The sequence below is a fragment of the Dermacentor variabilis genome, chromosome 3 (genome assembly GCF_050947875.1).
Source record: "Dermacentor variabilis isolate Ectoservices chromosome 3, ASM5094787v1, whole genome shotgun sequence".
Taxonomy (NCBI): domain Eukaryota; kingdom Metazoa; phylum Arthropoda; class Arachnida; order Ixodida; family Ixodidae; genus Dermacentor; species Dermacentor variabilis.
Genome location: NC_134570.1, coordinates 66839646 through 66853395, shown reverse-complemented (window position 1 = coordinate 66853395; position 13750 = coordinate 66839646). Strand labels below are relative to the sequence as shown.

General features: G+C 44.0%; 3 protein-coding genes across 7 annotated transcripts in view; 1 reads left to right on the top strand and 2 right to left on the bottom strand.

The window, feature by feature from the left end:
- The window catches only part of LOC142575790 (GPN-loop GTPase 1), a 22885-nt gene extending 21337 nt beyond the window's left edge, over positions 1-1548 (bottom strand). Inside the window, exon 1 of the mRNA XM_075685442.1 lies at positions 1425-1548. The gene's annotated coding sequence lies outside the window, so the exon portion shown is untranslated. The remainder of the gene's footprint in view (positions 1-1424) is intronic.
- Positions 1264-13750, top strand: LOC142575791 (dehydrogenase/reductase SDR family member 7-like). 2 transcript variants are annotated; one of them, XM_075685443.1, is made up of 8 exons: positions 1267-1531; positions 4707-4856; positions 5430-5530; positions 6091-6286; positions 8099-8145; positions 9232-9348; positions 10371-10531; positions 13392-13750. In XM_075685443.1, exons 1-8 carry the CDS (start codon positions 1414-1416, stop codon positions 13447-13449), a joined length of 948 nt encoding a protein of 315 aa, XP_075541558.1. In that variant the 5' UTR covers positions 1267-1413; the 3' UTR covers positions 13450-13750. The 2 variants fall into 2 exon arrangements, with proteins under 2 accessions (XP_075541559.1, XP_075541558.1); XM_075685444.1 differs by lacking the exon at positions 4707-4856 and having other exon boundaries at positions 1264-1531.
- LOC142575793 (uncharacterized) overlaps positions 3912-13750 on the bottom strand; it is a 28543-nt gene continuing 18704 nt past the window's right edge. For 3 of the 4 annotated variants that reach the window (XR_012826715.1, XM_075685447.1, XM_075685446.1), the window contains exon 5: positions 3912-3988. The gene's annotated coding sequence lies outside the window, so the exon portion shown is untranslated. The remainder of the gene's footprint in view (positions 3989-13750) is intronic. The other variant, XR_012826716.1, reaches the window with a different exon arrangement.

Here is a 13750-nt window from a genome sequence, read left to right as displayed (position 1 = left end):
GCGGTTCTTGTTCTTGTTCCCTAGTGAAATGGCCCAAATGGCCCCACCCACTCTGGGGTAACGGCCATGATTCGGGTGTTGAAAAAAAAACAATAAATTAAAATAAATTAATTAAGATTAAATGAAATAAGTACCTTGCAAATGGTATTTAAAGTATCTACTAAGAAATGAATGATCAATTATCTACGAGGCGTAAGCATTACATAAATAAGTACGTTATGTGATCATAATATATAAGTATTAAGAATTCTAGCATCCAATTATTTTTGTCTCAGACAGAAAGATGCAGAGGGCTTCACAAACGTTGTTGTGGCTGTAACACGCCAGTACGTGGGGTCCAAAGGAAAGAATTACAGGAAGAGTCAAATTCAAGACGAGCTTTTGGAATGGTTCTAAAAACGTGCGGATGTACTTGGTTTTCCTCGTTTCCCCCAGTTCGAACGAGTAAATGACAGATGCGGCCAATGCCTTGGTTTGACAAATATCTAGTCTCGATCACCTTGGTTGAACGGCTGAAGTCTTGGTTGAACATAATTTCAACCTATATGAGATGCTTGGGCTGAAATGCTGGTTTGATCTGTTTATGGATCACGTACAATAAATATATATATATATATATATATATATATATATATATATATATATATATATACACACGCTGTGAAAAATGCGGGGCGGATAGTAAACGTGCTGCGGACACGGCTGTAGATCGACGTACTGTACTTCATAGAAAGCAAAAGCATTTTGCAAGAATGCAAGGATCGAGACACAGCAAATTCTGTTATTAACAGCTAGGACTTGCTTAATGCATACTTAACATTGAATATACTATGCACAATATGCAGCCACGAACCGCGCATATTGATGTCCCTTCTCCGTTTCTTTTGTGGTGTGCTTGGTTTCGCGATCAGTTGGCACAGCCCTGGAGAAGGATCGTAACGCGAAACTTCCATTTCTCAGTGAAGACACCACAAAAACCAGTTTTCGTGGTGTTTTCTGAAAGTTGTTCTATACTGATGTTCGGCCGTTCAAATTACTTGTTCTTGCCCGTCTCGGCAGCACATCCGCAAGTATACCCCTGTGGAAGAAATACACATGCGAACGGCTAAGACTGAACGACCATGATTTTTTTTTAGAACTCGGTCGTGCTGCAGAAAGGAAGCCGCGTGCGCCGATGCTTGCTAAATCGCTATCTTCATCTCGCGCATGTTGTTTTCTGTACGCGCACCTCCTCCTCCTTTTTTACGCTTCAAACAAAAACGTGCGCATACAGGGGTGCGCAGTCTTGATTCGGGTTATTTGGGGCGGGCATCAAAAGCTACTTCGCAGCGCCGGAGCCGCCCCAGTCGTCGCACTCCGATAAGAAGTCCGGATTCCCTCATACGGAGCGCCCGGAACATAATCTGACAGGGAATGTTGTTTACCGTGTTTATGTTGGCAGCTGCGGCCACCGTACTTCTTGTGGTGTGGTTGACATGTGCAGACGCCGACTTCGCGCTGCTATTCTGCGAAAAGTTCGGCCGTTCTCCAGGTAAGAAAAAAGTGCGTCCGTCCCGAGCTAAGCAGCCAAACGGCGCATATATTTCTACCAGGGAGTTAAATTTTGATGTATAACCTCCTTGATTTGTACGGTTGTTCAGCTGCCGTTTGTCGAAATTCGACAAGAAAATGAGTATGTAGTAGGTTTTAAAGCGGTTCGCTGTGGCGTTGGGATAAAACAAAATAGAACATCCAACATCCCTTGCGCACCATCCGCCTCTCCGCGCCCTTTGCAGAACGTCCCGAAGCCACTGCCAATGGCATGGCGCCCGTGGCGCATTGGCCGGCCACTCCTTGGCGCGTAATTTAAAACAAAGGTGTAATCAGTGTCAACGGTGTAAAACGTTTGTGTTGAGAGTTGACCCTGTAGCACATGGCAGAGGGCTTGCACAATTTCACGAAACCCCCGCGGCAAAAAAACAAGGGGGGGGGGGGGGTTAAAGAAAATTGTCGTGAACTTCGTGCGCGTGCATGCGCGAGTTTGCAACCTTCCAAGTACAACGCTTGATGAGATATGTAACGAATTTTTGACCAGGCAAAAAATTGCTGGTGATCTTGGGTGAGACGTATATGCATGCTTCTTGAGCTCAAACATGCATCGTTCGTCCGCCGCCGTGTCTCAGTGGGCGTTGTACGTGCTGCAGAGCGCGAAGTTGCGTGTTCGACTCGATCCTTGCCGCGGTGGCCGCATTCCGATAGGGGCGGAACGCAAGAATTATTAGCCCGCCGCGGTGGTTCAGGAGGCGTGGTGCTGCAGAGCACAATGGCAACAATTTATAGTGTATATGCTCCCGCAGGGGGAAGAGTTGCGCGTATATAGGTCCGCCGTTGTGTTCCAGCTCTGCAGTGCATGATCGAAGAAACTCCTTGAGCGCGCAGGAGGCAAATGCAACGGGGTTTTCCATTTCCTTCTCTGTTGGTCGCGAGCTACATACGGCAATTGTTCGCAAGCGGTCAGCAAGATTACACTTTTTAATGCAGGCTACTCTCGAACGATTGGCGCATCCAGAGGGGTGCCAACCCGAAATTTTTAGTTTGTATACATGTGCACGCACGTATACAAACACACGCACGAATGTACATATAAGAGCCCACTCGATCCCTCGAAATAAAATGCTGACAGCGACCGTGGCTCGAACAGTTAAACGCGCATTATCCAACAAAAAGCGGTGCAAAGTTTTTAAGCATGCATACGAAATTTTCTCGCGGAGACCGTAAGGCAAGAAATGTTTTAAAGGGCGTTTAAAGAAAACTTCGCACACGTGTTGGTGGACAATTATGTGCGCACATTTCGGCTGCCGAAACCAGATGAATAATGATCGTGGCCAAGAGAACTATCGTGCCTGCAGTTATGTCAGTGACCATTAACCGTGACCGTCATTCATCACCAACCGTCATTCACAGCTGCTGCTGCTGCGCGTTTTCGAGATATGCGGTACAGACACGTAGATTTAAACGCATTTCAAATGTTCGCACAAGCATATTTCACGCAGAGCTTATTTTTTACAATTAATACCGCAAACTTAACAGCTACTTCATAGCAGCAAATCTACGAGTGGAAAAAGATTCAAGATGCGCGAGCTTCTAGTTCAAATTTATTTCGTACAAGTTCAGGAATGGATGAGCAGTGGCTGGTGGCAGCAGGGGATGAGTGCTGGTTCTAGGAGCCTTGGGGGCAGAATTCAAAGCCACTGGAAGGCAACAAGTTATTGAGAGTAACAGGTTATTTTTATTGCCCTATATAATCACATATGGCAAACTTGCAAAGTAATTTCACACATTGCAGACTGTAATATGACAACACATTTTTCTTTCTCTTCATACTACTCAGGTTAATTTACTATAACACGACGCTTATTAAACACACAAAAATTTCGCATTCCTCACATCGACTAAGGCTGATTGAACAAGCAACATTTGCGGGTGGTAAATGCTTAAGCTACCACAGCTGTCTCATCAGCGGGAGCACATGATGTTTTCGCATACTACAGAACAATGAACACGTCTACATCAATCGACCTTGCATGAAAAATCGGAATGCCGACAAAAAAAGACCAGTAGAGAAAAGCCAGGATGCAGCAGGCAAATTGCATCTGCTACTATTTACTGTTTTTAACACTGGTGTAGAGCTGCATAGTCAGAATAACCGTACAAGCTACACAGCGATTTGGTAAATTAACAATTGTTGGCGTACATGTGCAGCGTGACACAGACATGTCGTCCATTCTTTGTCCTGTGTCTGTGTCGCGCTACACACATACTCCAAAAATTGCACAAGTGAACAACCTTTCATGCCGGATGTATGCATTTCAGCGTGTACAGGAGTGTTACTCGAGCTAAATGCTGCTTTAGTGTAAAGAAGCTGAACTCGCCTCTGTAAACAAGGCGAACACACTACGCATATCCTGGTTCCTTTCGTAGCTGGCTGGCCCTGTCCGTCCGCACGGCACTGCATAAAAAAGCTTTGCCATGTGATTTGTGCAGTTTGGCGCGCTGCACCCCGTCATACTGGAATACAAGTTTCAAAATGATGTGTTTCGTACGACTTCACCCAAGTTGTAAACTTAATATCGTCGAATGCCGTGCCTGCAACCCAGAGCTGATCGGTGCAACGCAAGCCTGATGGTTGGCTGCTTGCAACTTCGATTGCACTGACAGAAACGAGTCGGTGCCACGTCCGTAAAGTTAGCTTCGCGGTGGCACAGTTGAACATTTGACATCATTTTTGTACCACGTGATAGTGCTCGCCGAATAGCGGTGCAAGCGGCGCCGGAAAAGTTATGCGCTACTCTGCTGCCTGTGGGAGAATATACAGGAACACTAGAGCACGAGAACAAGGTCAAAAGTTCGATCCCCGGCCGTGCACCCCAATGGGGTAGGAATTGATCTAGAACGTTCATGTAGATCAAAGTGATGAATGTTACATGTTAGTCCCACTACAGCGTTTCTCGTAGCCTGTGAGTTACTGTGGCAAATTCAATGCAAAAGAGAGGGAGAACACTTAATTCAATCATGTGGGAGAGCAGTCAAGCTTTTGGCAATCAAGGAAAAAGGACACTCAATAATTTGCTACCAGAAGTGTGAAACCTAATTTTAATGTCCATTCTGAAGTGCCAGATTTCTTGTCCTCACCTTCCATGTTTCAGTTCTCTGCATTATTTATGCAGCCACACTTCAAGGCAAGGTGGTGTGGATTACGGGAGCCTCCAGTGGCATTGGAGAGTGGCTTTCCTTCAAGCTAGCTGAAGCGGGTGCCAAGCTCGTTATTTCTGGCACAAATCGGCAGAGGCTACAAGCTGTTCATGAAAGATGCTTGGGTGAGCTTCCATCAAGACAGGACAGCCATTCTGTGAACACGAGTGGTGCTAGCCAGAACCTACATTTTAGGGCAATAACTTCTAGATTTGTGCAGTGTATATTGCAGAGTAGATTCACATGTGAAGCCAAAGCATTCGCATGCCTTATGTGAGCTCCATATGCAGTTTTAATTAGTGCTTAACCTATCATTAACCATTCTGCAGTCTAACCTTACATATTTTTGGAAGCTTGAGTGTGGAAATCTGACTTTATTTGGCAGACCTTCTGCCATAGCTAAAAACCTAATCAGTTGTGTTGGCACAGTTGGCTGGTGGTTCTACTTAAATACATGCTGCTGAGCTATGTGGCTATTGCAGACCTCTGCCAAAGTTTCTTGCATCACTGATAGCTAGTTCTGTCATCAAAACCATAGATATATTGTTGTTGAACATGAGTACAAACGCAGTTAAAGAAGGCACATGCTTGGCTATCCCTGTTCAAGTTCATGTAGTTTAATTCCACGAGACATGGTAAGAATTTTACATATGCATAACATGTTTGTACTTTTCTCTTGATTCCTATTTGCATTTCAGAACTTGGCAAGCGCTGCGATGTGCTGATGCTACCATTTGACTTGGCAGACACTTCCTGCCATGCTGATCAAGTAAAAAAGGTCCTGCAATGCTACGGAGCTGTAAGCCTTTGAACTTCCCTTTTTTTTTCTTTTGTATGTGCTTTGCTGGGCAAGGTGGTTGAAATCTGCCAGGTTGAAGGATGTTAACAGCTAAAAAAAATCATAGATTTCAGAAGTCCAGAAATTCCTTGTCCTACCCAAAGGACAGTGCCCTACCATACGTTTTCTAAGTTTTTTTTTTTTTTTTTTTTTTATTGTGGTACAGGAGCTTGTAGAATTTGTGCATTACAGTGGTCTTGCAGTGTAGAACATGAAAGACTGATGCGTAATGTCTGGAGTATATATATCAAAATGTTATTCCATGGCATAATGCAGAACCTACTTCCTTGAAATTTTATTTCTCTCAACCTAAAATGAGTATCTCAGATAGTTTGAATCTGTGATACCGATGATGTACCAGTCTGCTTTTGCTGTAAATTAGCAAATAACGCAGCCAACACCCATTTCAAGGCTCCAATTCTACACTTCGAATATGAAGGTAGCGGAATATATAGAGCTGTGGCAGTTGTCAGCTTTTTTCTTTGCCTCTCATACTACCAGCCTGTGTTCTATAACTGCAGGTAGACGTATTGGTGAACAACGCTGGAATGTGCACTCTCATGGACTTTGAAGACTCCACTATCGATGAGGACAAGGCTATGTTTCAGGTCAATGTGTTTGGCCACGTCTCGCTCACGCGACTTGTCCTCCGCAATGCAAAAGAAGCAGGAAGGCAGGTGCACGTTGTGGTCACAAGCAGCATGAGTGGAGTACAAGGTGTGGCTATACTGCAGAGGTTGTGCTCAAGCATGTCATCTTTTTTTGTCTCTCACTGTCTTCTTTAAATCTTGCCATGCAGCACCATCAAGTTACATTCACAAAACTGGTAATGTTCAAACTAGACAGAAGTTCACAGAAAGATGGAGGCTTGAAGGGATCATGTGGTTGAATAAGAAAAGTCAGTGCAGCCGGCATTTTAATGGAACCCTACCCTGACAAAGGGGCTTCCTTGATCAAGTCCCCCGTTGTCAAAAAAATTGGCTACAGCGACATTTCTTGTTCAAAACTGGTAATGTTGTGATTTATCATTGCATCTGGAGTGTTCTGTATCATTGCACTTGGGCTGTCTTTTTTCTTAATACAGCAAAACTGTACATGGTTAGCTGATTCGTCCATCCATCCATCTCTCGGTTGCCTGTATGCCAAGAACTCCTCCTGGACAACCCCATGTGCGCACGTGGAAAAAGAAAGGTGCACGATTAGCCAACACCACCTAGATAGCACAAGGCCTATTTACTCCGATACATGTCGCGCTACCTGACCCGAAATTTCCATTGCCAAGGCTGGCATGATGAAAGCGGTGATGTCAATTATTACTGCCTACTCGGGAGCATCCCAATTATATTCTATGGCAGTTGGTCCAGATAACATGACATCGTGGATCGGAGTAAAAAGGCTTTGTGCTATCAAGGCGATGTTGGATTAGCTGCACCAGTAGTGGCGTCGTACTCCTTAGGAGCAGGCAGCGTTCAATCAGCAACACTGTGAGCGGGCCGGGAATGAACTCGTCTACACCATGCCAATTCTGAAGCTTGGGCACAAAAACAGGCTTGTGCAGCCGAGCACAAGCAGCAACTGTGTACCGAGGATCCAGCAGCCTACCAAGCCGTCGTTTAATGAACCTTTACAATTAACCCAGTGATAACACGGGGGCCGCATGTTTCAGATTCGCTGTTTAACCATCTGTACAGAGTGCTTGGGCAGTGATTTTTTTCTTTTCCGCATGAGAGTTGGCTCGCGTGACGCTATTTAGCTCGTCATAGGTGCTGGCTTCACAGCTCTCAGTTGGATAATTTTGACTCCATCAGTCTAAGAGACGCTGTAAAAAAAAAATAAACAGAGATGCATCTGGAAAGACAGATTAAACTTTGTTTTAACATGCTAGTCTCACATGGAAAAAAAAGCCCATCAAAAGGCAGTGCACATTCTGGAACTAATGGACAATGATGTGCATGCAAACCAGCATTTTAGTTCTCTTTCGAGGAACTGATCTAATGTTGTAACTGGTTAGCAGTCATGATATATTGGGAAACGAACTACGAAACACTGTAGGTGCTGCAGCCTTTGAATTTTCTGCTAACTTTGTGAAGGTGTGCCTTAAGTCCCGACCAGCAGCTTTCTTCTCTTTCCAGCCACAATGTCACTGCGAATGGTTAGTGCAGTTTGTGGCAGCAGTCCCCTTAACCTTTAATAAAATGTCAACTATTTTTAAAACAAGAGAAGCTTTGCAATACTGGACTTGCATTGGTCGTGAGCAGAAGAGCTTGCATGTTTGCACAAAGGGTTTGCTTTCACGTCAAACCAACCTACACAATCTGAATCCTGATAATTTTACTGTACGACCCTGGCTCTGCTGGTAATACCAGGGCACTATGAGTAATGCTGCAATGACATTACACATAATGCAGTAATACAAGTGAATGTAAGCTTTCAATTCTCTGCAGAAGTCTAGTAGAGACCATAACAAAACAAACTAAAATCTTCACTTGCTGCCAAAAATTGCTCCATCTATCCCTGCTTTTCTTACAGGAAGCCGTGTGGCTCCAGTGTATGCTGCAACTAAGCATGCAATTCAGGTGAATTAACAATTTCTTAAGCCTTGAATTATCTTATGGTGTACATTGCATCTTGCAGTCTCCTACCCTCATAAGGTGTACGTTGGTACACGATAGCTTAAGTAGCTTATGCACCGTAAAACCCCACACAGTAGGTATAGGACATCACTGATAGGCACTTCTCCCATCTACTTCGTTTGTGTGTGCCTTAATTCGCACCTGTAAGCAATTTTGATGTGGCTCTGCAATGGTTCTAATGTGCAGAAACTTCTTGATGCATCTTTATCCTTCTAATAATTTTCATATGCTTGAACCATGAATATTCATGGTTCTCTAAGCAGCTGCTTAATCCTTTTTCCTGGCAATTTCTTGCTCTTCATTGAAAATTTATTTTCAGTTCATTTCTTGCACAACAATTGAGAACAGTGCACACAGGTGCAGAATGAAGTAATCTGAATACTTCAGCGATTTTGTCAAGTTTACAGAATGTGGTACATCACAGGAACGTCAAATATGATAAATATTTTGTCTACCACACTTGGAAAGAACCTATCCAACCATTTGAAAAATATGGCTCATCTGTTAACATCGTGAAAAACAATGAAAGAAATGAACCTGCTCTATGACAACTTACTGACTCCACGAGCAAACATGCAGCCATCTGCCTTTTTCACTAAACCACTCTCCACATATTATTCCAACTTGCAGCACAGGCCATGTCAGAAGTGTTTCAAGATGTATGCAATATTTTCTCATCAGTACTTATGATTTTGACACACTATCTTGTTGTACACAAGTGTGCATACAGTGCCTGAAGGGGTAAACCAATGCAGCAGTAAATAAGTCCATAATAGAGTGTATAAGCGCGACTGAAAGAGGACGTAGAAAGATGCAGACAGCGCTTTATCTTTATAACCATTGCAGTATGTTTTCACAATGCCTTGCACATGTGTACGGTTCATCGATATGCACCACTGAATGTTGTTTTCCTGTCACATTTGTTTCAATTCATACAATACTCTATCATGGATTCTAACCAACTAGCCCGCCAACGTGTTTTAACCAAATAAATAAGTTTAATGGAAATAATTATTAAAATTTTTCCAGGGTTACTTCGAGAGCCTGATGGTGCAGGGGCAGGTGACTGGCCTGACAGATGTTACAATTGTGTGCCCGGGACCTGTGCTGACACCAATGATGTCGAGCATCCAACAGTCAATATCGGTAAAGTGCTGGTGTAAATTGAAAGCTTTGTGTGATCTCGGGGAGTAGGCACTAACAAAGCTGACTCTGAAGACGACTGCTGGCCAGCCTCGCAAGGCAAACAACATGCATAAAGGGCATTATTATCCACCAACAAACTTTGTCGTTTGGCCTCCTATTTTAGTTGCTCACCCATTTCTTAAAGGGTCTTCAGCAGAAATTTCAGATAATTGGGGGAGGAATGAAAGGCTAATGCAACTGGTTCCTTTATTTTGGTGCATACTCATTGGCAAATTGAATGTGAAGCCCTACCCTATGATGTCCGTCATAGTCAAGGCACAGTATAAAACCAACCGAAAATTTCTTAACGCAACCATGCTGTTAGTGACTAAAAAAATTCACCGACAATTAAGATACTCCCTAATGTGCAATTTGAGCACAGCTCTAAGTTTTCATTTTGCAATATGTTGAAGCAAAGAATTTGAGAGACACGCAGCAGAGCAGGCAATCGTCTACACTTTGATCTGTGGGCCAAGCGTTTGTTTTTATACATGACTTGTCGAAGGTTCCATTGTAATCGCTCATGCTGCGTGGCTTCCAGAAAGTACTACACAATTGTACGAAGCACAGGACAGCAGTTGTCCTGTACGTCGGTGTCTTTCTCTTGTCCTGTCTTGAAAGTGCACTTACCAGTATTCATTTACTATTGCTAAAGAATTGCAAAACATTCTCAAACCATGACAATCAAAACAAGCGTGAATGAGACCAAACCAAGCAAACCAAAAAGTGAGAGCTGCTGTGAGCAGTTGATAGTACGAAATGAGTGGTCTGGCTCGGACCAGATAATACACATCGTGTGGTCTGGCGGGTGTGCATGACACCAGTTTCCAGTGCGCATGTCACTCAAGAGGCTGCTCTCATTGATCTCTGCCGTTGTCTCCACTGCTGCCGCTGCTACTTGCAGCAGGAACGGGCGCCTGAGAGCTGCACTATAAAATAAAGCAACACGCTTTCAACACTATTTCAATGTGATTCGCTTGCAGGATGAACAACTTCAGAAGGTACCTGGTGTGATGCTTCCAGAGCGTTGCGCTGAGCTGATGTCTGTGGCAATCGCAAACAAACTTCAGACTGTCTGGATCTGTGAAAACCCTGTCCTGGTGCTTTTCTACTGTAACCAGTATCTGCCCAGCATCTTTCAACGGTAAGGCTGCTCATTCTGACTACTTGTAAGGATTGAGTCATAGTATTTTATTAGATAATTGATAATTTTATTGATAAGTGTCTAGGCGAAGTGCAGCAGCGGGCACTCAGAACATTAGTCCGAGCACAGTTGTAAAGGTGTTCCTGAATGTTTCTAGAAAACGGAATCTTAACACAGGAGTGCCATGCACGCTTCCCCTATGGCCTGCCCGCGGGCTTCTTTGTAGCCCCAGATAAAAGAAGTGCTTGTAGTACAAGCAGGCTACTTAATATTACATGTGCTCATCAGTATCCCATGTTAATGACAAGGCAAATGAGCAGCAAGTGCTACAATGATAAAAAGGCCACGTTGGTGCACTAGAGGTTGAAGAAACCACTTGGATAGCATGTTAAGAGTTGTGCACATTTTCAGCTTTGCAGTGAAGCATAGAATCACATGTGCCTCACCCCCCCCCCCCCCCCCCCCAAGTGTTGGATATGAAATGCAACTGCTTCTGACAGTTCTTTCAGGTGTTGAAAGCATTTAATAACAATGCTCAGCATTTGTGCGAATGCAGTGCAGCCATTAAGAGCAGGCAGTGTTCTTTTTTTTTTTTTTTTTCTGGACATATTGGGGATTGGAGTACAAAATGCTTGCAATGAAATGTAATCTGATGCTGCTTATAGCAACTACAGCCAAGTGCCTACATAGAAGCAGGAAAAACTCAAGCTCATACTCGTACAATGGCATCCTACAAGTAGTCAATTTTGTCTCTCCATTCATGCCTGGCCTCCTCATTATTGCTTATGCATCGTAAGTGGGGAAGTTCGGATAATGGCCATCTGCAATGAAATTCCTCTTTGGCTGAAGTTTTACGAGTAGTATATACCATTTAACCAATCTTGGCAAGTCTGCAGAGCTGATAATTGTTTTCTTGTTAAAGGGACACTAAAGGTTACCAGAAAGTCAAGTTAAAGTGGTGGAGCAATGTTCTAGAACGTCTAAGGTGTCAATATAATCGCGAACAGAGCTTTAGTAACCAAGAAATTGAGGTAAATGCATGACACGATTTGAGACCCCCCAGTGACATTCCGGTACTAGTCCGATGACGAAAGCACTCCTCATAATTTGTGTTACTAATACTCAACTACTCGTATTGAAAATATCATTTCATTCGATTATAAGACGGAAGGAAATGCTACTTGTCTACGTCTATTCGATTCTAAGAAAAAATAACATTTTGACGTTGCCCTTCTGTAGTATGGGTGGTCGAAAGGTTTCGTTTTCGCTCGACTCTGCGCCGCGCACACTTTGGAGTTTCAGTAGTTTCGTTATCGCGTCGTGCTGCGCGGGTTCTGCTGGCTCGCGAAACTTTCATTTCAAACAAGCAGTGAGAATGCCACGTCCTTGTGATGTCGTGGGAAGCCCTCGTTGCTTTCCCGCTCCGGAGAGCCGGTGTCGAGGCCGCCGTCGTAGTACGCAACGACGCCGGCAGCGCGAGCCCTCAGCAGCAGGTCGCGCTCGTCAGTGCTCAAATCGCTGAAGTTGAGCCCAGCATCGCGAGCCAATCTGTCGTTGTCAGGGTTAATTGCGACGAGTGTCGAAGTTTGCATCATAGAATAAAGTACCGGCTTATGGTCGCGCGTTTCTCCTTCCGCTAGCCACCATACTCCCACTCTCGCTCTGCTGTCGGCTCTGTCTTGGCTCTGTTCTCGGCCGCGCGTTTGCGTTTTGCGCGGAAAAGCCGTAGCGCCGTCTGCGGACGCCGTTCTACTCACCGATGGCGCAACGTCACTATGAGACCATGATGTCACTACTCCTCGATCGGAGGGCGGGCGATTTGAACTGCGCTAGAGGTACGCGGACGCTTCAGAACACATTTTCTCTTAAAATAAGTCTCTCCTTGGCACGAAACAAGCGTTTCGAGGTTTCTGGGATGGTATTTCAACAGTCCACGTTCACTTAATAGTAACCTTTAGTGTCCCTTTAACAGCCTTTAAACTACACTTAAGCAGACAATGTGCGCACCTGGTGGTTGTTGTTGCAACTTAAATCCAACACGTCGCCACCAAGATTTTTCAGCATCCTTGGGCTGGTTTGTATCTCCCCACACGACTGCAGGTACATCACCCACAGACTAATCTGAACATGCAGTTGTCCAAGCGTCTTGGCGTGGCACCCAGCAGTGGCTGTGGTACCTACACTTCGCAGCAGATACAGCTATGCACAACTACTGTAGTACGCGCTCATGCGTTCCAGTCTAGCCATGCTATTTGCTGTGCACGAGCTCTGTCCTACTCCAGCTTGACCATTTTGAAGTGCCATCAAAAGCAAATGTGTGTGTGGTCTGGGCTTATCTCTGAGGTCTCATCAAGGTGCCATGTGTTAGGTTATGAGTCTCTTGCGAGTGGTAATGGTGGAATTTTTGTTTCAGTTTCGACACCAAAAATTGATATTCTTGAATGCTAATTTTACATGGTCCAAAATTTTATCACTGTACTTAGAAAACTATATGGCTGGCTTTGTTCCAAGCTACATGGCTGGCGATCAAACATGACAAATTGAAGAAACTAAGTATGGTTTCTAATATATGGTAAAGAGTACTTTAAGCTGGAAATAGCAGGAATTAAAACCCAGTGCTGGTGTAGTGTCATTCTGGTCCATTATTGCACCAATTCCCGTGCTTTCCAATATGTTGAGCTATAGCTAGTTCATATTGGAAAGCGTTACTCTTGTAGTAAAAGTTGAGAAATGTACATCGCATTCGTGGGAGTAAGCCGTATCCATGAATCTAGCTGCTGCTATTACCAATATCTATGCATGCCATTGTGTTCACACCTTTCAAAACTGTCAAACAATGCATTCTCCTCTTGTCTTTCAGATACATTGTTGCATGGCTACCTTGGAACAAGGCCCCAGTTCACAAAAACGACACTTAAATTGCCTTGATGTTTGGTGGATCTCAATGCTTTGCATTTTTTTTGTAAAGTGAATGTGTAATTAAAAGTGTTTTTTTACTTTGCATTTTCTATGTGCTTGGCATGTCTATCAAAAGCAACACTAACAAGTCTGAACAGAAACCATGGCCTAGCAGCAGATCAAGAAATTTTTGAGACAATCCAGAACTTCTCTCAAACCTGTTTCTCTTCATGCTTGATGCAAAGAGTTTCTATGTAAAAACACAGGTGCAAATACACACGTGAAACAACAGGACAAAGTGCATATTTAGCATGACAGGAA